General features: G+C 50.8%; 3 protein-coding genes across 6 annotated transcripts in view; 2 read left to right on the forward strand and 1 right to left on the reverse strand.

Annotated features, from left to right (window-relative positions):
• The first annotated feature begins 1,287 nt into the window (after window positions 1-1,287).
• Window positions 1,288-7,307, forward strand: ASCL5 (achaete-scute family bHLH transcription factor 5). 2 transcript variants are annotated; one of them, XM_059717226.1, is made up of 3 exons: window positions 1,288-1,537; window positions 4,962-5,290; window positions 5,703-7,307. In XM_059717226.1, exon 3 carries the CDS (start codon window positions 6,257-6,259, stop codon window positions 6,911-6,913), a length of 657 nt encoding a protein of 218 aa, XP_059573209.1. In that variant the 5' UTR covers window positions 1,288-1,537; window positions 4,962-5,290; window positions 5,703-6,256; the 3' UTR covers window positions 6,914-7,307. The 2 variants fall into 2 exon arrangements, with proteins under 2 accessions (XP_059573209.1, XP_019348000.1); XM_019492455.2 differs by lacking the exon at window positions 4,962-5,290.
• A 4,682-nt stretch (window positions 7,308-11,989) lies between these two features.
• LOC102558068 (sperm acrosome membrane-associated protein 3) lies at window positions 11,990-15,102 on the forward strand. Of its 2 annotated transcripts, XM_006277987.3 has the most exons (4): window positions 11,990-12,384; window positions 12,972-13,130; window positions 13,419-13,497; window positions 14,697-15,102. In XM_006277987.3, the coding sequence occupies exons 1-4, from the start codon at window positions 12,246-12,248 to the stop codon at window positions 14,770-14,772; spliced, it is 453 nt and encodes a 150-aa protein (XP_006278049.2). In that variant the 5' UTR covers window positions 11,990-12,245; the 3' UTR covers window positions 14,773-15,102. The 2 variants fall into 2 exon arrangements, with proteins under 2 accessions (XP_006278049.2, XP_019348021.2); XM_019492476.2 differs by lacking the exons at window positions 13,419-13,497; window positions 14,697-15,102 and having other exon boundaries at window positions 12,972-13,382.
• A 3,906-nt stretch (window positions 15,103-19,008) lies between these two features.
• Window positions 19,009-26,175, reverse strand: part of LZTR1 (leucine zipper like post translational regulator 1) — a 45,872-nt gene continuing 38,705 nt past the window's right edge. For both annotated transcript variants that reach the window (XM_014609404.3, XM_019492526.2), the window contains exon 20: window positions 19,009-21,687. In XM_014609404.3, coding sequence (XP_014464890.2) covers window positions 21,571-21,687 — 117 coding nt within the window. In that variant the 3' untranslated portion in view covers window positions 19,009-21,570. The remainder of the gene's footprint in view (window positions 21,688-26,175) is intronic.

Genomic DNA, 26,175 nt, shown 5'->3' on the forward strand with positions numbered 1-26,175 from the left:
TGACCCAATGCAGCTGGCTCTGTGGGTGGGTCCCTGTTTACAAGCTCCATCCAGCCCCTCTAGGCTGAGTCTCGGGTCACTCCAGCTGCATCTGCCTTCACCTAACACGCTCCTAACACGAACTGCTGCAGCACATGAAGAGGCAGTCAGTGCAGCCTGTCCCTGCACCCCTGAGCTCCAAGTGCCATGGGAGCACAGCAGTGTAACCTGCTACTTGATGATCTAGATTTTAATTTTTAAATATTTTATTGAGAACCTTAAAGTATGTATTAGCCCTTTATAAGCTACCAATGCAGAAATGCAACTACAATATACAGCAAGACCAGATTCACTCCTAATGGGCACCAAGAAGTCAGACCCTAGCAGACTCTTACCCCAGATAAAGAAGGGGGATCAAGCCCGATGGAGTCAGAGGATGTGTATGTCTGAGTGAGGGGTGGGGAGGAAAAGCCCAAGGAGTTCCATTTTATTTACACTAGGATGAATGAGAGGGGGGATGAGGCCTCATGGAGTGACTCCTGATTTACACTGGTGTCAGAGAGGAGTCACGACCAATGGAGTCAAATCCTCAGGTGGTATCAGCCACTGCAGCTGCATTGGCATTACGTTTCCACCCATGGCAGGCTTCACTCAGGGGGAGGCACAGGGAGTCTCTTTCTTCACTCAGTCGGTACCAACAATTTATGTTTCCAGCTACATTTGAAGTCATTGTCCATCTCCCACCTCTTCCATCAGTTCCAGGTTTCTGGAGAAGGATACTGTGGCCTTCTGGCTCTTTACACCTGGGGCTGGATTTACGTGGTGTCCTTCACCTAAGCGCCGTCGTGCCGAGCACTAGGTTTTACCCATCCAGTTGCCTGGAATCCCAATACCCGGGCTCCTTATACGAAGTGTGGGGAGTGCTATGCGCCTAAAGGCTTGTCTGTAGGGGGAAAGGTCCCGCACAATAAACTTGGGTGTAAATTTACAGCACACTGGCCACTCAATAGTAATGCTCTTTGCGGACTTCTTTAGCGCACACAAATGTAAGGTAGGTTACTCCTCCAGACCAGAGCTTAGCAAGGATTTTTATTTAAGAGCAGTCCAGATCTACTGTCCTTCCTTCCTCTCCCCAGGTATTTTTCACCTGTGCCTTCCATGCAGAGCTCCTTCCACTCACCCAGTTAATATGGCGATTTCGACTTCCTCCTGTACAGAAATATGTACGTCTCCCAGCTCAGCAGCCCCCTCCTCCTCCCACTCTTTTGGGTGTGTCACCTTTGAAGTGAAATCAGGTAAATAGTCGCTGTCTCCTGGCGCTTGTGGCAGGGGAATCGCTTGGCAGGAAGCAGGCAGGCAGGCGGGCACACTGGAGCCAAACAGTGAGCAAGGCTTTGGCAGGGGCTGGCTTCATCCTTCAAGGGATGCTGAGGATCCCGAGAGCAGCTTGTCCAGGCCGTTCCATCCTGGGCAGCCAACGAAGGAGGCGGAAGGACAGCAGCTCCTGCGCCGTGATTCAGAAGAAATCTTGGTGAGGACCGGATGCCCGTCTGCAGAGGTAACAGGCAAGATCGCTTCCTTTATTCTGATGTAGAGCGTAGCAGCTCCGGGCCTGCAGCTTTTGATGATATCTCAGTCACCCGGCAGTTTCAGCGGGAGCAGGGAGGGGTGCACCCAGAAGGCAGGGCTGGCCCCATTAAATGCTGTTTCTTGGGGCGGCACAAAGCAGGAGTTGCTTCGTAAAGTCAAGGGAGCTCTGGTGAACAACTTAAACTCCTGTAAAGAATGTGTCCCTTCATCAACAGCATCGTCCTGGAAGGAGCTGAGCTCCTCGCCTTGCTGCTAAGGTGACCCAGCATCTTTCAGGAGCATTATTCCTTGCAGCTGCTTAATTAAACACAATATGCATAAAGAAAACATCCGGATGCCATTTTGCCTCTGAGTTTAGGATACTGAGACTCGATTCTTAGCTCTGCCACAGGCTCCCCATGACACCTGGGACAACTCAGCTCTCTGTGCCTTGGTTTCCCTGCCATTAAAACAAGGACAACCCCCCTCCTTCAGTGGTGCATGGCGCTCTGTAGGTCTAGTGGCCAGGTAGATAACATGTACCTTAAATCTGCACAGCATCACTGAAACCCAGCGGAGTTGCACTCACTTACCTGCAGAAGGATCTGGCCCCTCGGATGAGATTTCCTGTGAGTGGGTGGAGGGGTGTGAACAGCAAATGGCATTGCCCTAGGAAAGAGCACTCTGTTCGTGTGAAGTGTGGCCAGCAGTTATTTTCAACCGGCAGCCCCGATCCTGATTGCCCTGAAGGCAGAATCAGGGTACAGGAAAGAAAGTCCTGTATTATCTTGCATACAGCTTGCACCTTCCCCCCCCAAATCACTTGCTGGAAATTGGGGTGAGCGGTTTAAGTGAGGAAATACAGCGACTGCCGCTTCTGCAGCATGAGCCTCTGGCCAGGGAAAAGAGATGGCAACGCTGCACAGAGGGCAGCACAGCGAGTGCTTGGGGCTCCCTAGCAGCTGGCTGTGGACAATAGGAGCCAGTAGGTTGCTGGCTCTATTCTTCTCTATTTTTAAAGCAAAGCTGAGCCAAAGGTGCCAGGGCTCAGGCCGAATGAGTTGGTTGGGGCCCCAGCTGACTCCCTAAGGTCTGCTGGATAGGATCAGGACCCCGCGGACCTGGTCGGCACTGCTGGCCGCTCACCCAGCTCCGCTCACGAGAAGAGAAGAGAGGTTGGGCAGTTTGGCCCAGCTGGTAGCCCCTGCACCATCCTGCAGCTAGGAGGTTAACAGAGCAGCCATAGTGTTTGAGTGCAGCTGCCTGAACTGTCGCTGGAAAAATACCATATTTACCAGTATTTGCAAGGAAAGATCTTTTTTTTCTTCATTCTGCCTTTCAATACCATAGTACACATCTTATTTGGGGGGGATTGGATGCAAGAAAACACAGTGCAAGGAGCCTGGCTTGCCAAGAGTTGCTCCCACTGTATCTTAACACAGGCTTGCAGGCCAAGGACGATGCCTCGAGGTCACTGCCTGCAGGCGGAGGGTCCCGTCCCAGAGGGCACCGCACTATCGCACAGCAGTGGGGAGCTTGAAGTAGGATGCAGGAGGCAGGTGCCAGCAAGAACAACTGCCCCAGTGAGACTAAGTTGGGCAGATGGGGAACAAGTTCCCCCCAAGGAATATTGTGGGATGGGGTTTTGAATGAGCCTGGCAGCTGGCAGGGTCATAAATCCAGGGGCCCTGTTTCTTGGGGCGTGGGCAGAGAAGCATCTTCTCCCCGGGGAAGACTGGAGCTCCCCATGAGAGTCAGTGGGAGCACTAGGTTTTGGCTCAGCCCTTGCCAGAGGGGATGATGCTGTCTCCTGCTCTCCTCACCCAAGCCGCAGGAGCCCCGGGGCAAGCTATTCTCTTGCAGGACATCAGAACAGGGCCAGGTGCCTGCAGTTTCCTTCTGCAGCACTTTCCAGCAGGACACAGAGGAGGGAGCAGGGCAGCTGAAGCCTGCAGTACATCAGCACGTCTCTTTGGAGTCCTGATTGGGGCCATCTGTGCACATCCTTGGAAACTTTAAAGAGCAGGTTACACGGACACCTGACTGGGATGGGTTAGTCAGGTGCGATCCTGCTGTGAGCAGGGGGCTGGACTAGATGACCTTGTGAGATCCAGCCGTACTTTCCTATGATCCTATGAGGCTGGCCTGCAAGTGAGGGTGAAATGGGCATGTGCTGCATGAAGTGCTATCACTGAGTCACGTTCCAATTTGGTGTCACCCACTGATGTCAAAGACACTGGGCATCACCTCAACTGAAAATCAGCCACCCTATTTTCTGTGTGCTGAGACCTGTCAGCCCAGCAGCCTCCTGCATGGGACACCTTGCGCCAACCCAAGCCCGCGGTTCTCCGCCTCCTTAGACTCAAGGGCCCATGGGGAAATGCCAGCTCTTAGTTTCCACTTGCCATCTGCCTACAGAAAAATAATAGTCATGATCTTTCTGAGGTCTTTGCAACAAGAATGACAAGGCAGAGTGCATTTAGCACTTTGAATTCCTATTTTTAAATATCTGGGTTAAACGGTGTTCACACACCTAACTGTGCTAACACCATGTGGTACCCTTGAAAGGACCCTAAGGCAACCCAGGCTGCTGCGACACCCTGATTGAGAATCGCTACCCCAAGCTGTGCTGCGGGTCGTAGCCAGAGCCTCGCAGCGAGCCACTGCACTCGCTCCACAAAAGGATGACGCACTGTCTCCTCCTCGTTTCGATTTTCCATCTGAACTGCGTATCACCCAGGCCAAGTAATAACACATGTGGGAAAAACAGTGAGAGCAACAACACAGCTAGGAGGACTTGCAGGGTGCTAGCAGAGCTGGGAGGGACGCCAGGGCAGGCTGTTAAATGCAGCACTGAAACTAAGAAGGGCAGAGGAGGAGCTGTGAGCAGCGACAGCAGAAGCATGAGAGATGCAGGGAATGATCCCAGCAATTCTTGGCTGATGCCGGCTGGGATCCGGCTGCAGGAGAGCTGCTTGGCCCCCTAGTAGGAGACAGCAGAGCCTTTGTGGACAGACTATGCCCTGAAGAGCAGCCTCTGAGCTTTTCAATGCTCCTTAGATGCTTGTGTGGTCTTCTAGTAATAGCCAAAGGCAATGCCCAAAAGGTCATTGCTCTGGCTAAACTGTTAGAGGTCTGCAGCCCTCACCTGGAGTGAGATAATACTGCCAAACAAAGGCTTTGCAGCCTGGGCGCCACAGCCTCATCAGGCAAAGCATCGCTGAAGTCGCTGGAGTTACCAGCCGCAGCACAGCCCAAGTGTCGCTGCTGTGGGGAGTGGGAGGGAAGGCACTTCGCAGCAGCCTTGTTCATGCCTCCAAACCCTTCCCTCGCACCTTCCATTGGAAAGGCTGACCACATCTTGCGGATAGGAATGAATTAAACCTCTCTGTTGCCATAAATGTTTTTCACAGAACGGCAAGCTGCGGCAGAGAGAGAAGTCACTAGGAAAGCAGAGCACAGCTGGGAATAGTTGCCCGGTCTAAAAAAGGGAACACTGCAGCCTTCACCAGAAGGACTCTCCCCAGCCCACAATATCCAAGTGGCTTTTCAGGTCTCTCCAGGAGGCACCCCCATGCTTGCCCCAGAACAGGAGCAGGGAATCGCTGGCTTGTTCTGCATTGCTCCAGAAAGGGCCCTACATTGCAGATGAACCAGCTCTGCATCTGCTCCTGAGACATGATTTTGTAGCAAGTCTGATCCACACTTGATCCTTGCAACTTTTTTTCCTGCAAAGACTCTGGTAAGGAAGCATGGGAAGAGCAACAGAGATGGCAGTGGAGAGATGGGGAGGAGGCGGAGAGGACAATGACTTGGAAGCCAGTGGGAGGCTAGCCGATGAGTAATTAAGCTAATGGTGTTATTAAAATCCTCCCACTCTATTCATCCGTTCTCCTGAACGAAATGTAACCGTAACATTGCCTGAACTCAGAGGAGATTCTTAATCAGCCCTGTTCTTGATCCCATCTTTAGCTCTTAGTGGAACGATATTTCTAGCAGGGACTTGGGGCTGAGAAGAATGGCAGCACAGTTTCTTGACCAAAAATGGCTTGATCCGTTTATTTGCTTCAAACCCCCCAGCCCCCAAGGCTGAACATGCAGAGACTCTCTTCTTCTGTGAGGTTTCAAAACAGTTTTCTTTCTTCCTTACTTAGGTGAATGTTGCCTGGTAAAGACCACATTGGTGCATCTGGGGTCGTCGTAACCTCCCATAGCTCCGTGCCGATCCTTCAGGCCACAGCCCAGGCATCCGGCATCTGCTGCGAGCTACAGCCTGTCTCCAGCTGCCGTCCTGACGTCTGCCTCGAGGAGACTCCCAGCCACCTACAGCTGCTGCTCCTGAGAGTATGAACCAGTTTTAACCGGTGAGGGGCTTGGCCGAGGAGTGGGACGGGCTGGGTGAGCAGATGAGCTCATGCACTTTGCAGCCAGAAGAGAAACTCTCGCAGATAAGAAGCTTCTGCATGCATGAGGACCAACAGGCAGGTTGGGCTGCAAGGGACCGAGTGATGTGGCCCTGATCAAGCAAGTTCGACCGCTGAGGAAAAGTGTCTACTCTATGGAGCAACCAGAAGTGGCTTTTCTCCCATGACCCCTGGATCCTTGCAAGGACCCTATAATGTCACCACCAAACTATTCAGATGTCTGGGAGCTGTGGTGCCCCTTCGTGGCTGCTGCACAGTGTTGCTAAGCTGGGTGACACCAAATCATGAACGGTAACTTCTGCAGGGCCTTGGCTGACAGGAGGCCAATGGCTCCCTCCGCCTGCATGCAGCTGGCACTTTCTCCTCCTCCTGGCCACTCCTGCCATCCTGTGCCGGACACTGTGGCTGCCTTTCCCTTCTGGCTCCATCCCACTGACCTTGACCCGAACTGCTACAATACCTGTGGCAGCGTGATCTCTTATGTCCCTTTCCACCGTCATTTTGGGGTCTGCGACTACCCCTTCGAACCTGCCTTCATCCAGAAGAGGAACGAGCGGGAAAGGCGAAGGGTGAAGTGCGTTAATGAAGGCTATGCCCGGCTCCGCGGCCACCTCCCGGGCACTATGTCAGAGAAGCGCCTGAGCAAAGTGGAGACCTTGCGAGCTGCCATCCGGTACATAAAGTATCTCCAAGACGTTCTCAGCAGAAGCCCCGAGGGGACGGCTCCAGAAGCCGACAGCAGCCTGGCAGAGCGTGCAGCTCCCAGCTGCTCCTTAGCACCGGACTGCAGTGATGAGGAATCCAAGGTGACCTCCTCCTCTTCATGCTCAGCCCTGCCATCCTCCTCCCCTGAGCCCAGAGGAGCTAATCGGAAGGACTGTGCCAGCACAAGCTGGTCCCAGTGCTTGGAAGAGCAGAGACTGTCCACCAAGGCTTCCTGAGAAACTTTAAGCCTCAGTTGTAAGAAACCCTTTTCAGATGTCAGTTGTCCTCGCTGGCACCTGCCTCCCGCATCCTACTTCAAGCTCCCCACTGCTGCGTGATAGTGCGGTACCCTCTGGGACGGGACCCTCCGCCTGCAGGCAGTGACCGCGAGGCATCGTCCTTGGCCTGCAAGCCTGTGTTAGAGGGAGCAACCCTTGGCAAGTCACAGCCAGGCTCCTTGCACTGTATTTTCTTGCATACAACACCCCCAAATAAGATGTGCACCATGATGCTGCAGCACTGTTAGCTATTAAACTGCACTAGCTGCGCGTCACGATAACCCTGCCCTATTTCCCCTTCTGCTATGTCTGTGTCACCTGCATGGGCATCAAAATAAAGAAGTCGCGCAGAGCTGACTGTGGTTCTGTTACTTTAGCACAGACCCCAGGAACCGGGGTTGGCTTCAGAAATTGCTGGACAAAGCCAACGATCCCTGTTAAGCCTCTCGACATGTTCAGTGTGATCCAGTGCAAGGACGATCCCGTGGGGGAGTGGAGACTTTTCAGATGAGACGGGGAATGGGTCCTTGCCCCAGTGCCAAACTGATGGTTGTCTGGCATGGGTTCTCCTTGCCCCCGTGTCTGGGGTGGTGTTCTCTGTGTTGGGTTTCTCCCTTTGGGTCCCAGAGGCATTCACCCCCCACAGCAGGGAATTGAGCTGAATTCTTCCCACACCTGAGTTCAGCTTTATTTTATCAAAGCATAAATGCATTTGCACTCTGCAATGGAAACTCCACTTGTCTGGGGTTCCCCAGGTCAGCCCTGCTCTCCTCCCCAGCCTCACACTATCCTCGCCACCCAGGGAGAGGCTCCAGAACAACCTACTCCCGGCAGCTCGCTCTCCCAGGACCTTCCCCGACTCACGGCCCCCCTTTGCTGCTCTCTGCTGAGTCAAATCGAGTCTCACCTGAAACCTTCTGGGAGCCCTGGTCACAGCTTCAGTTCAGGCTCCCCATTCCCAAGATTCACACGGCATAAGGGAGCAGTATTCAAACACCTATCGAAATCTCAACTAACGTGGTTTTCTTCTCGTGTCTCTACACGACATTTGGCCATTTTGTTACACATGCATGTGCTTATTTATTGTACTTTACAAGGTCTTTCATTGTCCGTGTGCCTTCAAGCAGCGGGCACTGTAGCAAGTGTTGCATAGTCTGAGGCTCTGTGTTGCGGTTACAGGTAGCTGAACTAACGGTATCGCCCCACGTCTTCATTAGTTCCTTGGAGCGTCTGACTCCGGTGTGCAGGCCTGTGACCTGATATCATGTAAGCGCTTCTGAGAATCACATCTCCAACCTGGTTAGGAGACACAGCTGTGGCAGGTCTTCACTTTCCCACTGGAGAAACTGGCCCAAAGGCAGACAGATAAGGTCCTAATGCCAGGAGAGAGTAAGCATGCTGCCCCATCCAGCCACTTTGGCAAAGAGTTCAGACTCCCGGTCAAGAAAAGGAGCTGGGGTTACAGTGGACAATAAGCCGAATATGAGCTAACAGTGTGGCCTTGTTGCCAAGAAGGCTAATGGCATACTGGGCTGTATTAGTAGGACCGTTGAAATGTTTAAAAAACAAAAAAAGAAATTCTAGTATTTATATATTATTATATTTATATACTAGAATTTCTTTTTTTGTTTTTTAAACATTTCACTTGGAAGCAGAAAAGACCCCTCCCAGCCTCGGCCTAGAGTCTGTATGTTATGCAAACTGCTCCCGACTTTAGGACTCTGGGCCCAGCTTCTATTCTACCTATTGAGGTATCTAAGTAGATGTAAGCACCTAAGTCTGATTGTATCCCGCTCTGTTCAAGACCCTTAACATTAATTAATGCATCTACTCCTGTAACACACAGTCATCTTACCCTTTATGACTGCGTCATAAAATATAAGCAGCAAGGAGGAGGAAAACCTACTTACTTTGCCTTAACTGTTTTCCCGGGATGTGAGCAGGGTGGACTAAAATTGTTCTTGTCCGAGGGGCCACCACTGTTGGACTCCCTTGGTTTAAATGCTGTCAGGATGCTGTTGCTGCTCCAGTGTTTGTCCCCTTAAAGACCTTGTTGCCAAAAAGATGACCACAGGGCTTGGTTTATGAAAAATAAGCTCAGCCACATTTATTACCTATGAAGTACCAAACATTAACACACCTAGCCAAGGAATGACAGGGTGTTAGCCAGGATATTTGTGCTACAGGACAGGCATGATTCACAGACATACTCCCTAAACCTAGTACAAAATATCAAGGATTCCCAGACCCTCCTTTATACCCTAATCAAGACAATTCTTGTTCATAGCAGGGGCGGCCAAACTGTGACGCACATACCACGAGTAGCACAGGCAACCTCTGCGGTACATGGCAGATGAGTGAAGAACGGGCAACACAGCAGCAGAGAGGGAAGGAAGTAGAAAGCAGGGGGGCAGCGCAGGCAAGGAGCAGAAAGCAGTGCATCAGACTGGGCAAAGACACAAGGCAAGAAAAGAAAAGCAGAGCAGCAGATGGTACAGACTAACTAAACCTACTCATCTGAAAAACACAGTCCAGGGTAAATTTTGTCCTGAGAGTCTTCAATAAACCTCCCTGGACTCAATGAAGAGGAACTGTTCTTATTTAAATTCCATCCCAATTGATAAATCTAATTAACTATAATGCACAGTTACACTTATAAGCACATGAGAAACATCCAGAGTTGCTAGATCAGTGATAAAATGCTTTGGAATGGTTGCTTTGTGCTTCAGCCGGTCTCGATCTACTCATTTAGGTCAAGAAAAGACCTGCCATTTGGTCGAGTAACCACCTCCTCCCCTCCGACCACCATCCGCCTCCTGTTTTTGTTCTTGCAGTTTCCACAGAAGCATCTGGTGCTGGGCGCTGTCAAAGACTAGATGAATCTAATCCTTACCCTTCTGCCTGCATACACACCCATTTATCTTGTTATCCACCCTTAGGCATACCTGTCTATCATAGCTCTTAGTCCCTGGGGTGAAAACTAGACTACATTCATAGAATCATAGAAAATGAGGGTTGGAAGGGAGCTCAAGAGGTCACATCTAGTCCAACCCCCTGCTCAAAGCAGGACCAGCCCCAACTAGATCATCTCAGCCAAGGCGTTGTTGAGCTGGGTCTTAAAAACCTCCAAGGATGGAGACTCCACCACCTCCCTGGGAACCAGTTTCAGTGCTTTACCACCCTCCTAGCGAAACAGTTATTCCTAATATCCAACCTAAATCTCCCTTGCTGCAACTTGAGACCATTGCTCCTTGCTCTGCCATCTGCCACCGCTGAGAACAGTCCAGCTCCATCCTCTTTCAAACCCCACTTCAGGCAGCTAAAGGTTACTTTCTGTCTTCTCTTCTCCAAACTAAATAAACCCAGTTCCCCAGCCTCTCCTCGTAAGTAATGTGCCCCAGCCCCCAAACCATTTTTGTTACCCTCTACTGGACTCCCTCCAACTTTTCTGCATCCTTTCTGCAGAGGGGGCCCCAAAACTGGACACAGCACTCCAGATGTGGCCTCACCAGTACTGAATAAAGGGGGATAATCACTTCCCTTGACGGCAACGGTCCTACTAATACAGCCCAGGATGCCATTAGCCTTCTTGGCAACAAGGCCACGCTGTTAGCTCATATCCATCTTATTGTCCACTGTCACTCCCAGCTCCTTTTCTGCAGAGCTGCTGCCCAGCCAGTCAGCCCCCAGCCTGTGCTGGTGCATGGGACTGTTCTGTCCTAAGTGCAGGACTTTGCACTTGTCCTTGTTGAACCTCATGACATTTCTTTTGGACCAATCCTCCGATTTGTCTAGGTCGCTCTGAATCCTAGCCAGCACATTTACTACCCCCGCCCCCGCTTAGGTGTCAGCCACAAACTTGCTGAGGGCGCAACTCCATCCCACCTTCCAGATTGTTAATGAAGATGTTGAACAAAACCGGCACCAGGACCCCTCAGGCACTCCACTTGATACCAGCTGCTGACTTACTTAGAGCCATTGATTACTACCCGCTGAGCCTGACAATCCAGCCATTCTCCTCCTAGAGCAGGGGTGGGCAAAATGCAGCCCGGGGGCCGGATGTGGCCCACCAGTCCATTCTATCCGGGCCATGGGGCCTCTAAAAAATTTAGAAAATTCATATTTATCTGCCCCTGGCTGCCTGTCATGTGGCCCTCAACGGCTTGACAAAACTCAGTAAGCGGCCCTCCACCCGAAATAATTGCCCACCCCTGTCCTAGAGTAAGGAACAGAACCCAGGAGGCCCGAATCCCAAGCTCCTGCTCTAAAACTAGATCCCACTCCTCTCTCAGATTAAGGGTTATAACCTGTGGGTGCTGGCTACCCACTTCCTGCTCTAACCACTAGTTACCAGTCCCAACCCAGCATCTGGAGCGTGGTGCAGGCACTACTGAAATGTAAAGCATCATGAGAGGCAGTAAATGAGAGGGAAGCCTCTGCAAGAGCATGGAGAACGTGACCCCCAGGGAGGCTTGAGCTGAGGGCTCATAACTAGTGTAACTGGAAGTCCCAAGATTGAAGCAAGGATAGAAAACTCTTTACCACCAGTTGCGACTGGCGTCCCTAGTGATCACCCTCGGGGAGGAAGCCTGTTTCTGGAGACAAGAACTGCCTTCAGCTCCGTTAAGGGAAGCTCCAAATTCCCCCCAGCTTCCAATCCAGGCTTTGCTGCAACCACGGTAAGTGCCGTCTGTTTAATAAAATAAAGACCGAGGAGCGGAGGCCCAACAGAAGCAGGACGAACAGTTCTAGAAGCAGAAAAGCCACGATGATGTCACAGACGCCTGGGGCAGTTCTGGAAGCGCTGGTTCTGGCACCCAGGACGAGCCCAGCGCTTGGTGCAGTAGGTGCACAAAGCCTGGTGAGCAGATCTCCAGGAAGGGATCCGTGGGTCCAGGCGGTCAAAAGGGCCTGGACCCAGCCTCTATGCCTGCTAGGCCTGAGGAAGGGGCCAGGGCAGTCCTTGGCTCTGTGTGAGTTGTCAAGACACCTGCAACTCCACTGACTGTCCACGGTCCAGGGGGCCATCAGCTTCCAGGCTGGTCTTTGGGGCAGTGGGCACTTTCCCCTGGCCCCATTGATACTGCTGAATAATGGCTGCAAAGCAGGGCGGTCATCAGTTCGCACACTCTCCGTGCTGCTCCCATGACAGGCACTAACCCCGATTACCACCTCCTTTACAGAATACCCTGCCGGAGCAGGCCGTGCTGGGCCCGGGGCCCCAGCCACCGCCAGACATCCCCACGAGCCACGGTTCCTGCCCTGTTCCAGCCCCTGCCACTTCACCAGGATGACGGTTCTTGTGCTGCTATCCGTCCTGGCCAGCTTCCTCGTGGGGTGTGCAGGGAAGATCTTCCAGCGCTGCGAGCTGGCCCAGGCGCTGCGCGAGGCAGGGATGGATGGGTTTCACGGGTACAGCCTGCCCGACTGTGAGTGCGACCGCCCCTGGATGTGGGCTTGGTGTTATATTCCCTCAGCGTCTCCCTATGGGACTCCAGGGATAGTTGCTCCTCAGCCCCTCGCCGTCAGGCTCCACACACCCACTTGCTATGGGGCTCCATGCACGCTCAGCCCACTGCCCCTTGCCCTGGGGCTGGGTGCAGGTGCTTGGCTGGGATGGTCCTTGAGCAGGGGAATGGACTAGATGATGTTGTGAGGTCTCTTCCAGCTCAGCTTGCCTATGATCCTCCAGCAACCCCCACTTGGGTCTCTGCACCTATTCACCCCCAGCCTCACCATGGAGGGAGCGGTGCTTATTCATCCTCTGCCCCCTCCCTCTGAGGCTCTATGGCGGGGGTAGGCAAAATGCCAGCCCATTCTATCCGGCCCATGGAGCCCCTAAAAAATTTAGAAAATTAATATTTACCTGCCCCTGGCTGCCTGTCATGTGGCCCTCGATGGCTTGCCAAAACTCAGTAAGCGGCCCTCCGCCTGAAATAGTTGCCCGCCCCTGCTCTATGCATACGCACTCCTCAAACACTCTGGGGCTCTATCTTGACCCCTCTCCCTCTGCTAGGGCTCTGCATGGCTTTCTATGAGAGTGGGTTTGACACAGGCACTGTGGTCCATGAGCCTGATGGCAGCTCTAACAACGGCATCTTCCAGATCAACAGCCGCCTGTGGTGCAACGACTACAAGACCTCATCAAGCAACCTCTGCCACATGCACTGCAGTGGTGAGAGCCTCCTGCCAAGGGTCAGGGCTGTCCTCATGGGGGCCTGTGCTGCAGAGAGCAAGGTGGTGGGATCTAGGGGAAACAGTCTCTCTTGGGAGTCACTGTTGACTAATCCAAGCTGCCTTCTGGACCCAAGGCATCGTGGGATGGCAAGGAAAGATCCACCTTTCCCTCCAGCAGGTGGGAAAGTGGACAGTGGGGGCTGAGGTCAGTTTATTTGAATAGAGCTGGGGCCCCAAGTGCTTAGTCCCTTAGACTCTCAATATCGCTCTTACCTTCCTTCCACAGATTTGCTGACCAGTAACATCAAAGATGACATTGTATGTGCCATGCATATTGTGCAGCAGCCCCAAGGCATGGGGATCTGGTAAGGCATAGCTGGATGACAGGGTGCGAGTTGGCTGCCAACCTAACACTGTCCAGTCCTTCACCAAATAATGCAACCAACCTCAATACTCCACAAGTTTACACAGCACTGCACAGTGCAATGCGGCATTACGCAGCCCAGTACAGATATACATGATGCTGCAGACTGCCACACAACATTACAGACTGCAATGCACACTTCCGCAGCCCCATGTCATGCAGAACAAGCCTACAAGGCAGTGCCCAGTGCCATACAGCAACGCAAATTTGCACAGGTCTGCAGAATGCTGCACGGGGCAATGCAAATGCACATAACCCCACACAGAGCTGCAGAGCATTAACCGATGCAACATAAATGTGCATGGTGCTGGACTGACAGCTATACACAGTGTTTAACAAACTGACAGCTGTACACTATGCAATGAAACAGTGCAACGCAAAATTATAGATTGCAGCACAGCACACTGCTAGAAAGCAGAGCAGAGCACAAAAAATGCTGCACAGGAAGATATAATGTAATATAGCAAACCCAATGTTGTAGGACAACAAGTCCTACAAAATGCTGCAATGTAAACATAAATTACCATATTTCCTCAAACCCAAGACACCTTCGAATTTAAGGTGATTCCCCCACCATTTAGATCCTAGACATGGAAAATGTAAAAACGTAAAAACTGGTTGCAATTTTCCATGTCTAGAATCTAATTCTGGAAGATAACCTTAAATCTGTGTTGTCTTCCCGCCACTGCATGCAACAGCCCTTGGGTAGGCAGCCTGACTTCTCCCTTGCCCCGTACTCAAACCCAAAATCCTATGTCGAATGGAGGGAAAACCTTGTCTTGTATCTGAGTACACACGGTACCCACACAAGTAACACAACTTAATTATTACAACCTGACTGCGCGCACACACCACAGAGCATAAGATCCCTGTATGCGGTTGGCCTGCTACAGCAGAGGTTGCTGCATCTCAGTGCTGGGCAAACAAGTAGATGCTATTTACATCTCAGGTGCCCGTGTCCCAGGGGCTCTTGGCACCAGGTGACTGGTCCCCAAGTAGAAACACAATGCAGCTGTGACCCGAGTGCCCAGCTGCAAAGGGGACTGCATCTCAGTGCCAGGTAATCCGTCCCCATGTGTCACTGCTGTGATTAATGGCAGCTGATTTTACTGACCTGCTCTCTCTGTTTTCCCCTCTCAGGCTGAGCTGGAGGCAGCACTGCAAGGGCCATGACCTCTCCATGTGGGTAGAAGGCTGTAATGTGAAAGGCGGCTGAAGGAGTGCCGGGAAGGCCCAGCATCGGTGAAATGGGGCACCCTAGAGCCACTTGCAAGACCTCCAGCACCTTATCCTAAAGTTCAGTGAAACACTCCTCGACCCTTAAATTCTCTGCCCATTAGCTAGCCCCAAACTGAGTGGTTGGTTTAACTAGGGAAGGGGCAGGGGCCTCTCCCTTCATAACAGGACTGAACCACAGGGAGCAGTTCCTCAAATAAATGCAGCTGGAGGTCTGTTAAATGACAAGCGTCAAGAATTGTGTTGGCTGGCGGCGAGTGCTTAGAGCGGGGGAGAGGGGCTGGGAGTCAGAGCTCCTGGGGTCTCTTTCCAGCGCTCGGAGGGGCTGGGAGCTGGGACTTGCAGGCTCTATATTTTATGCTGCTTATCCATTCCCTGGCCATTTACAGATGTTACATTTTTCTACGTTTGATCTGGACTAAAGCTGTCACTATATATGTGTGGATGTCTGTAGTCCGAATTAAAATTGGCTCCAGTCTGAATTAACTAATCCTTATTGAACGAGGATTAAATATGATGCAGGCTAGGGCAGTCTGAACTAGGCAATTTAAACTGCATTAATTAACATGTATCTACGAGTCCTTAGGAACTTGGCAGGTAAGTGGTAAATCTCAATCCTGGCAAGGGAAACTCAGCTGGGTTTTTGCAACACAACAGAGGCTATCAGGCACAAAGTGACACCTTTACAAGGTCTAATGTGCCAACAACACCTCACCGGGACTAAGTACCAGTATCCTAAACGCCGAGTCCTGCCCAAGCACATGGACTACTAGTCTGTAAAGAAGGAGGCAAACCCCCTTGACTTCCCCCCTCTGCAACACATTGGCTGAGATGGTCATCAACACTCAGGTCAATCGCACCCATTAAGGCAAAGGTGGGCAAAACGCGGCCCGCCAGGCCATTCTAGCTGGCCCACGGGCCCCTAAAAAATTTAGAAAATGAATATTTATCTGCCCCTGGCTGCCTGTCACGCGGCCCTCGGTGGCTTGCCAAAACTCACTAAGCGGCTCTCCGCCCAAAATAATTGCCCATCTCTGCGTTAAGGCTTCTAGAACAGCACTTTAGATAACTGTCAGAAGGCTTGCAACAAGGCAGCAGTGCTTAAAAGGCCTATCGCCTCCTAATTATTTCCAACAGCAAGTGCTAAGCACGTAAGCTCACACACAGAGGCTGCAAATTGGGTCTGTTAAGGGGCTGATGGTCAACGATCATCTAACTCTTAATTCAAATTGAAATTTGATTCAAACTAAGTGATGTAAATCAGTTAACACAATTTAGAAAAAGGTGAGTATATCGACAAACACCCTGTCTTGCTCCCTAAAGCAGCGGTTCTCAACCTTTTTCATACCAGGACCCATTTGCAAAGACCGATGGCTTGTTCTGACCCACACCCTGCTGGTGCCTAACCCACAGACTGGATTTGTTAAGTGTGGTCTAAACAGGGACTACAGATTTTTATCCCATTACCTGGATTAGTTTTGATGACCCCTATGCCCCCGTGGGTTTATTTTGTTGTTCGCTTCAACCCCTTCTGCTGGTCACAGCACTGCCCTTTCTTTCTGCCCTTGAAACCACTTCAGCATGGCTATATCCACGACTGGATTGGCCATCCCATCCATAAGGTGATCACACCACAATTATTTTGATATTCCTAGCCTCAGGAAGCCATAGCCAGATCTGCCTGCATGAACTTCTGAACTGCATCAGTGCCATCTACACTGCATCATGGGGTATATCAGCCATAAGGGGTACTTCTCCATTTTGCTTTGGCACAATGGAGGGGTGCCAAAGATATGCCCCCAGAGCTGCGTCATGCAGCCTGCAAAGCTCCTAGAAACGTCAGAAACTTAGAGGTAGGGCAAGCAGGGGTGGGTCCCACTACCAATTTCTACAATACAAAGCCTTGTTGGCTAGGCCCCAGACCTTTGCAAGGACTGCGGCAAGACTTCTTTACTGTAAATACTTCTTTAAGTTCCTGTAAATAAGAAAGTGTCATTTCCACACTACAGCTCTCAAGATACTACAGACTACAGGAAGCCACTCGCTCACCTTCGGCCATAAGCTAACGACTGCAGCTGTAATGGGATTTACACTGGATTCCACCCCCACTGCTCGCTGCCCCGGGGAAAAGCGGCTGTCATTTCAGCAGCATCTCCTATAGCGTTTCTGTTCCAATGAAGAAAAAAAATCTGCTTCCCCACTTAAGACATGCACCCCCATTTTGGAGGGTTGGTTTTGGTGGGAAGGGTGCGTGTGGTATGTGAAAGCATTTAAAAAAGGGAGGGGGGGTCTTTAGGGTGGATTCTCCAATCTCTCTTCCTTTCTTTGCACTGCTCAGGCAGTGGCAAAAAGAGCAGAAACTATCCCCGATTGTTGCAGATTCAGCTGCTCCCCTGCCTACTGCTGGCTGCAATACAGGGGAAGAAATATTTAGAAATGTCTTCAAGTGCAACAGGTTTGGCAAATTTGAGCAGTAGTGTTTTCACTCCCAGGCAGACATCCATCAGCTACTTCAAAATGGCAGCGGCTGTGTTCAGGGGTGCGCTCTCCAGCCAGGGAGCACGCTGGGTCAGCAGCACCCTTCCCCTCTCCCTGTGTTGGGGAAGCAGCGTGGACTCTGCAGTCCCCATCTTTTGGGGACATCACCACTTCCCCCACAACCAGAGGGAGCAGTGCCAATGCCAATGAGCGTGCGACAAAACTCCAGCGTGTCGGGACACTCCCTGGCTTTCTGCAAGCTTGCTGGCCCCTCGCTCTGCTGAACGGGCATGCCCAGGTTATTCACTTTGCTCAGAAGCCACAGGTACTTTGGTCGAGTGACAGAAAAACAAAAGGGTTTGTTACGAGGAAAAGCCAAGGGTAAAAAAAAAGGTGACCGAGTGCTTCGACAACCGTGCATGGTAAAACACAACTGACCCAATCCTTATCCTATGTTCAGACTACTACCAGCTGGCCCTCATAAAAATTCCTGTGAAAATCCCTGGGGATTAACCCATCAGTCACAGTTTGCTCCCTCAACCAGGGACCTCCATTCCCCGCTCCTGTCACCCACTCACCGCCGCTCTAGAGGTGATTGCATAATAGCTCAAAATAGTCGTACTCTTGTATGCTGTGTATGGTGGGGCATGGGAGGTGTGGGTATGGAAGGGGGTGGGTGCAGGGTACGTGTTTGGGGTGGGGTGTGTTGGAGGGTGTGCATGTGTGTGCATGGTGGGGGTGGAAGTGTGTGTGGGGGCTGTGGGTATGCTTGGGGGTATGGAGGGTGCAGGGGTGTGTGTGTGTGGGGGGGTCCTCAGGGTCCCTGGAGTGTGCAAGTCCCTGGAGCTGCCGGTGGTGGCAGTGATTGGGGCCAGCCCCACCAGTCTCATAGCACGCAGCTCCCTGTGCTCCCACCCGTCCCTGGCCGCACGTGGTGGCAGGGTGTGGGGCCAGTTCTACCCGGCCCCGTAACATGCAGCTCCCACTCAAGTCCCTAGCTACACGTCGACAGCATGTAGGGCCAGCCCCACCTTGCCCAATAGTGCTCTTGCCCAAGTGCCTGGCTGCACGTGGTGGTAGCGTGAGGCCAGCCCCACCTGGCCCCATAGCATATGGCTCTTGCACTCCTGCAGTGTGCGGGGCCAGCCCAGCCCCATAGCACATGGCTCCCCACACTCCTGCCCCTTTCCCCCAGCAGGAGTCCCTGGCCCCGCCTGGTGGGCCCATACCTGGGGTGGGGGTTGCTTATCAACTGGAGTCGCTGCATGGAGGTGCCGGCTTGCAGGGGGGCAGCCCAGGGTCAGGGCTTAGAGGGCTCACCGAGGGCCGGATCCAGCTTGTGGGCCGTATTTTGCTCTATAGAGCAGGGGCGTCCACCCTTTTTGAACTTGGGGCCGGATCACGAAAATTTTATCACCCAGTGGGCTGGCGAGCCATATTCAAAGACCTCACAGGAAGCCGTATCACATCAGGAAGTGATGTCACATGACCATTGACACCAATGAAGGTGCAGGAAGGGACAAAGAAATGGGTCTGGAAATGTGGTTTAAAATCCAAAATAAAAACAATATAAAAGCAAGAATGAAAGAATACCAAACACTTGACTAAAATAAACACTTTCGCTTCTACTCACTTCTCAATGAATGAGAGAAGCATCACGCACATTGACAGATCAAAGGTGGAAAAGCTATCAGAGTGGAAACTAATCAAAGCAACAAAATATGGGGATTTTTCAGAATTATCTTCAAGACGACTTACTTTTATTGAATTAATAACTTGTTAGTAACACATCTTTAACAAGTAGTAACAAGTCGAACCCCCCAATCCCGCACAAAGAGAAACAGAAGCAAGCACAATCCAAACACTGGACAGTATTTTTACAAAGATTTTTACCCGCTCCAAATTTACATTGGAGCCCAGATCGTTCATGCTCTCTTCTTGAGCATATTGTTCAGTCTTAAACGAGCACACAGCACAGCTGCAGGGGGCTCAGCCACAGCTTTGCCTCCCTGGTGCAGCCCATCCCGTCCCCTATCAAGTGGTGGCTTCCTCACATGCTGCTGGGCTTTCCCCCTACCTGCGCCAGCTGGCCCCAAAAGGCAGGAGGCTTCACCGCCACTTCTGCTGACCAGGGCCGACCCAGTCGGGTGTCCCCAGCAGCACGTGGGAAGCCGGCTTCAGCTGCATGCTGCCCTGGATGGGATGGGACCAGCCAGGTTGGCACCGGCCAGGAAAAGCCTGCTTCCCACGTGCTACTGGGGACGGAAGGAGGGGAGGCCGGCCAGGTCAGCATCGGCCAACAGAAGCAGAGGCAGAGCTGTGTGCTGCTCAGGACTGACCAGCACAGACAGGGGGAAAATGCAGCTGAGCCCCTGCCGCTCTGGCCGGGCTCATCCCAAGAGGCACATGGCTCTGCCACCGCCTCTGCTGGCCAGTGCAGACCCGGCCGGGCTCCTCCCGTCCCCAGCAGCTTGTGGGAAGCTAGCTTCAGCTGCATGCCACTTTCTGGCCGGTGCTCCCATCTGGAGCAGCATGCGGCTGAAGCCGGCTTCCCACAAGCTCCTGGGAACAGGAGGAGCCCGGCCAGGTCTGCACCGGCCAGCAGAGGTGGTGGCGGAGCCATGTGCCACTTGGGACACGATGAGCCCGGCCGGAGCAGCAGGGGCTCAGCCTGATGGAGGGTGTTTGTCCCAAAAGCTTGCAAAGAAGCATTTTTTTCAAAGATCTGAGTTGGTCTAATAAAAGATACCAGATTTACCCAAAGAACCTTGTCTCTCTCTGTTTCATGTTCTTCATGCTCAAAAAAGTGATTCCTGGAATTCAAGGAGATCTTAGCTTTTTATTGGTACATTGATTCAGAAAGGCTGAGAGACATTTGGTTAGAAAGGGCCATGTCTCCCGTATGACAAAGGCCACGGTATCCTACCCAAAAAAATATGCAACAAGGCCAATAAGGTGGTTGAATAAAGGTTTATATTTTAGAAAGATCTGATATATGAGAGATGATGTATTTTGGTCCATCAGTTCATTCGATTGTTAAAACTGTACATTTTATTTCCAGTTTAATTATTTCCGACTTCTACATCCCACCACTGGATCTGATTTTAACTATGAAACTTGTTAAATAAGAATCCTTAAATATTGCGTTTGAACTTCTTAGCGATCCTTTTATCTATTACAGTTTACATTTTGCAGGATAAAAACAAAAGTGCCAGATTGTAAAGCCAGCTACACCAATGACAATAAGAAATAAATTCATTGCCCTCAAGAAGATGAGAACAGGATGGGTTTCAACACTGACAAAAGTGCAAGGTGCTGCACCTGGGGAGGAAGAACCAGCAGCATACCTACAGGCTGGGGAACTCCCTTCTCATCAGTGCAGAGACAGAAAAGGATCTTGGACTCATTATTGATGCCAAAATGAACATGGGCCGACAGCGTGGGGACGCAGTCAGGAAGGCCAACCGCACCTTGTCATGCATCCACAGATGCATCTCGAGCAGGTCCAAGGAGGTGATCCTCCCCCTCTATGCAACATTGGTCAGGCCGCAGTTGGAGAACTGCGTCCTGTTCTGGGCGCCGCACTTCAGGAGGGATGTGGACAGCATGGAGAGGGTCCAGAGGAGGGCCACCCGCATGATCAGGGGCAGATGGGCAGGCCCTACGAGGAGAGGCTACGGGACGGGAACCTGTTCAGCCTCCACAAGAGAAGGCTGAGGGGGGATCTAGTGGCCGTTTACAAACTAGTCAAAGGGGACCAGCAGGCATTGGGGGAGTCCCTGTTCCCCCTAGTGCTACCAGGAGTGACTGGAAATAACAGCCACAAGCTGGCAGAGGGTAGATTCAGACTAGACATCAGGAGGTGCTACTTCACTGTCAGGGTGGCTAGGATCTGGAACCATCTTCCAAGAGAAGTGGTGCTGGCTCCTACCTGGGGGGTCTTTAAGAGGAGGCTGGATGAACATCTTGCTGGGGTCGTTTGACCCCAGTACTTTTTCCTGCTATGGCAGGGGATCAGACTTGATGATTTGCTCAGGTCCCTACCTGCTATGAAATTATGAAACAATTTCAATTTTACAGTGGTGTACCTGAGACCTGATTCTACCCCGAACACAAGTATGTAAGCCTTACAGATCCACAGGAGAGTAACAGTGCAGATTTCCATGTTCTTTTCAGGCTTTCTGCTGTATCACGTTGACGTTCAGAGCTTAGAATGCAATGGTTATGAAGGCAGAGAGATGAGGTTGTAAAGTGCTACCGTTTTGTGAACAAGTAAAATATCTGTTTTACAGAAAGTATCTTATATGTCTGAACCCAGCTCTGCACACTGCTTGTCTGATATGTGATTTGCTAATGACTCTATGATGTCAAGAAGGAGCGGCTGACTGAGGAACCGGAGGTTTGGCAACTTGGAGACCTTCAAAAGAAAAGAAAAACAAAACACACAAAAAAGAAATAAAAAAAAATTAAAAAATAGTTTAAATAACACTGTTAATCCCTACCACCCCAGAGAAGAAATCCCAGGTTCATTACATCTACTGATGTTCTACTGTGTGCATGCTATGGACTAGTAAAATCACAGATGCAAAACTAAGGCATGAAGCTACATGACTATAACCAAAGCCGCTATGTCCGTATGCCCACTAAAACACTGTCTAGTTGTCTTCTGGTCTCAGACTACCCTTTACTGTAGGACAGAGCTGAAGATGTGACAGGAAGTCTGATCATATCATTTGTTTTAGAGGACAGTAAGAGCATCTAGACAAGATGCTACACAGCAACGTAGCATCAGTGGTCACAAACCATGATGCTGCAGCTATGTCGCTGTAGCAATGAGTTCCCTCAGTATAGAGCATTGCTACGGCAATGTAGCTGCAAAAAAAAGTGCACCATCAGCGTGCAGCAATCCAGGCTGTTACTGTGCTGTCATTTAGGACTCCCAAAAAGAAGTCCTAAATGATAGGGCTGTAAGGACATGTGTAGATGTGCCCAGTGAGAATAAATATTCAAAAGGATCATTATGCATAATTAACATGCAGCTTCCAAACTGGACACTGACTAACACACACATTTGGCTTATATGAGTTTTAAAATTCAAACCCTTTGTGTTCCTGCAGCCATTTGGATTCTTCTGAACTGACTTGTAGATTATTGCATGGATCCTGGGCTATCTGCTGCTTTGTTCTTCTGGACGCATGAGAAGTTATTCGAAGCACTGCTGTGTGTAATGCACATATTTTTACTTGTACTTTTCCACCGGTTAAAGCAGGGGTGGGCAATGATTTTGGCTGGAGGGCCACTTAAGGAGTTTTGGTGAGCTCTTGAGGGCCAGAAATTGGGCGGGGGGGGGGCTGACCCGGCCTCAGCCCCATTTATACCCCACCCAGCATGTGGTGGGGTTGGAGGCGGGTAGCCCATGGAGATACAAATTTATCCTATCCAGCCCTGGCCCATCCATGCCATACCCGCTGCCAGGGGTGTCAGATGGAGTAGGCAGTGTCTCCATGGAGACTGGCCCAGGACCAACACAGACAGGGTGCACTGGGCTGGGCAGATGGGATGGGGGCATGGGTGGGTGGGGAGGGGCATCCATGAGTGGGAGAGGATAGCGGGGCTGAGATCACAGGATGGTGACCACATGGGCCAGAAGTCACAGGATGGTGACAGCATGGGCCAGAGCCCGGGGCAGAGCCTGCAATGGGTGCCAGTCCCACAGGAAACCACAAAGCAGGGAACCAGCATCTGCTGCAGGGACAACCAGGGAGCATATTGCAGCTCTGCCCTGGCTCTGCACTGTCACTGTCCTGCAATCGCAGCCCACCCATCCCACTCCAGTCACTGCTGCCTGCCCATGCCCATGCCCCCATCCCATCCCATCCCATCCATCCTGCTGAGCGCCCCCTGCCCAGTCTCCATGGAGACCCCACCTGCCTACTCCATCCAGCGCCCCCAGTGGTGGATGTGGGGTGATCAAGCCTGGGGTGTCCAAGCAGTGAGGCATGTACCTGCTCCTGGGCAGCAGAGGCAGGGATTGCCAGGAAGCCAAGTCCGGCCAACTCACCACCCCGCCTGGCCCAATGGATTACAGCTCCTGACGTGCCCGAGAGCCATGCACAGGAAAAGGGCAGGCTACGCCAGGCAGCACCTTCACATGCAGGGGTGGCAGAACCAGCCATGTGCACCACGGCCTGGGCTGCCCCTTGCACCTGGGCCTGGCAGGGCTGAGACACCACCTCCAGGCCAGATGAAATCCCTTGGTGGGCCACATCCAGCCATATTCTGCCCACCCTGATCCTTTATAAGCAATCCATTTTGTGAATCCAAGAACAGCACAATGAAACAGTTGAGTTAAGCTACTTTTGGAAAGAACTCAATGCACATAGAGTATTATGCAGGGGCAAGGGAGAGACAGTGCCTCTTAGCTGTAGAGGAAATAATGCACCTGCACTGAGGAACAGATATTGCACTGAAGGGCGGGTACACAAAGACAGAGGCCCATGTCAGAGCACAAGCCAGCACTTCAGAAACTGTGGTTTTATTAGGCATTTATATAATACCAATATACATTGAAATTAATATGCATCTCTGCCCAAGCTACTCCAACTATACAATCAACTCTCCAATTAATATCCTCTCTTTTTCCCACAGGGAAATTAAAAACAATTCTGAATAGGAATTCCAACGCTCCTCAGTTAATGGAAGGAGACTGCAATGACCAAACATACACAGGTTTAATCAACCTGTGAAACAAAATTTCATACCAAAACATCTCAGACAAAGCACGAACATTAACAAATTTGGATTTCTTGCAGTCTTTCAGTGACAGTTTCAAAGCATCCAAGGACTAGACAGGTTTTAAATGTACAAAACCAGATTTATTTTATTTTTTTTAATGTTTGGCAAGGGTGAAAGAAACTTAACAAAACCCAATTCAAATTTGAAAAGTTGCAATGTTATTTTCATGGCCAAACTCCAATACTGTGTCCAGTGTTTGTTTCTAATTGCTTGTTACTCATGAAGTCTCCCAAAGAGACGCTAAAGGGATGACGATGCATGAAGACAAGACATTTTGCACACCAGCCAAGTGGGCCAAGGACTCCATGACCACCATGGATTATTTGCATTATCTCATTCTGAATGATAAAGAATCCTGTTAATTCTATCACAGCTTTTAACCAGCCAGATTCCTAAGTATTGTTGTGCTATTTTCAGAGATGATATCCATTAAACATTACTAGCATGCAGTAATCCATAGTGTTATTATTTTTAGTCTTTTGTGCACATGGGCCAGAATTCCATCTCCTCTTGTGTGTCTAAGGCCCCTGGTACACATTACAGACATAGCAACTTGCCACACATTTATAGCAAACCAGCCACAAAGATATTCCACAAAATACGTGTAACATCTTTGTGACTGGTTTGTATGGGCTCCATAAACTGAATGTGTGGCATGCCTCATAATCTTAACACCAACAATCAGCTGACTGTAAACTTCAGAATCTAGGCAGCCCCTGATCTAGCTGAGGGCTGCCCCAGTCTTGATGCTGGCAATCACCGATTGTCACCAACCAGATGTGCCCTCACCAGGAGGCATATTTGCTGCCTTACCAGAAGAACCCACAAGGCAAGGCAGTAAATTTTAGCACCTGATTGCTACCACCAGCTCTGGGTCTAGAACTGGACCTGATGCCAACAATGACCATCAGCAATGGCACCAGAGAGTGCCAGATCCTAGGGCTGCTCCCAGTTCTGTGCCCAATCCTGATGTTCAGCTGAGTGTCAAGATCAGGCATGGGTTAGACCCAGAGTCCAAGACAAAATCATTGCATGCATGATTCAAAGGATCAGGTTAGGGATAGCTCCACAGTGACTTGACTGGGATTGAAGGACTTTTATGCCCTATCCCAAACATTACACATCCCGTCATGGCTGTGTAAGACTGTGTGCATATACTGAGCACGTGGAACTGAGCACTTGCCATAATATTAATGTGCAAGTCCCAGAAAAAAAAGTGATGGAGGAGGGCCCCCTCATGTTTTAGCCCCAGCAGCTGAGGTTAGGGCACTCACCCAGGAAGCTGGATACCTGGGATAAAGGTCTACTTTTTCCTGCAGCTCTCTGGTTACTTTGCACAGTGCTTTAACCATCCTCAACCCGCACACACACATGTGCATACAAACATACACATACACAAAAAGGTCAGACATTATCTAATGGTGTCTCCAGCCCTCCTGATGAGGCTGAGCCACTGTCCCTCTCATTTTAGTCACTGGATGAAATGGATGGAGGACAGGACAGTGGAGAAACTTGGGCATGGTTCCAGGCTCTAGGCTTGCAGTGTAGAAGCTATCTAACTGTGCCACATGCCAGTTAATTCGGGCTCTTCCTCCTGGCCCTTTCTTTCTTGCCTGTCCATAGAGCTAGCATCAAAAGGAGCACCAGAAGGGTATCTGGATAATGCTTAACTTGTGGTGCGGTGCTTAAAATACTATACCGGTAGCAACATGCAAACAAGTGGTTTTCATAAGCTCCCGAAACTGTTTATGCACATGATCTGTTAAATAACAGAAATAATCTTGGGAACAGGAACCACAGCCCAGGTTTTAGGTGGCATAATACCTAAATGGATTCCTAGAAGAATGATCTGGTTCTGGTCCTAACTAATAAACTCTGATAACCAGAATGTTTTGTTACGGGCATCTTGTAGTGAATGGCTTTGATTTTGCAGTCTTGTGTTACACAATTGCTACCAATGTGGGCTTTGCCCGCAGAAGTTCCAGTTTCCGGTATCTTAAGATTTACCCATAAAGCTTCATGAGGCTAACTATACTGCACCTGCCACCACCAGGCAGTGTTGGGAAATTCTATCTTTATCAGTCAGGGACCATGTATCTTATTACTTAAA

The sequence above is a fragment of the Alligator mississippiensis genome, chromosome 14 (assembly GCF_030867095.1).
Source record: "Alligator mississippiensis isolate rAllMis1 chromosome 14, rAllMis1, whole genome shotgun sequence".
Classification (NCBI taxonomy): Eukaryota; Metazoa; Chordata; order Crocodylia; family Alligatoridae; genus Alligator; species Alligator mississippiensis.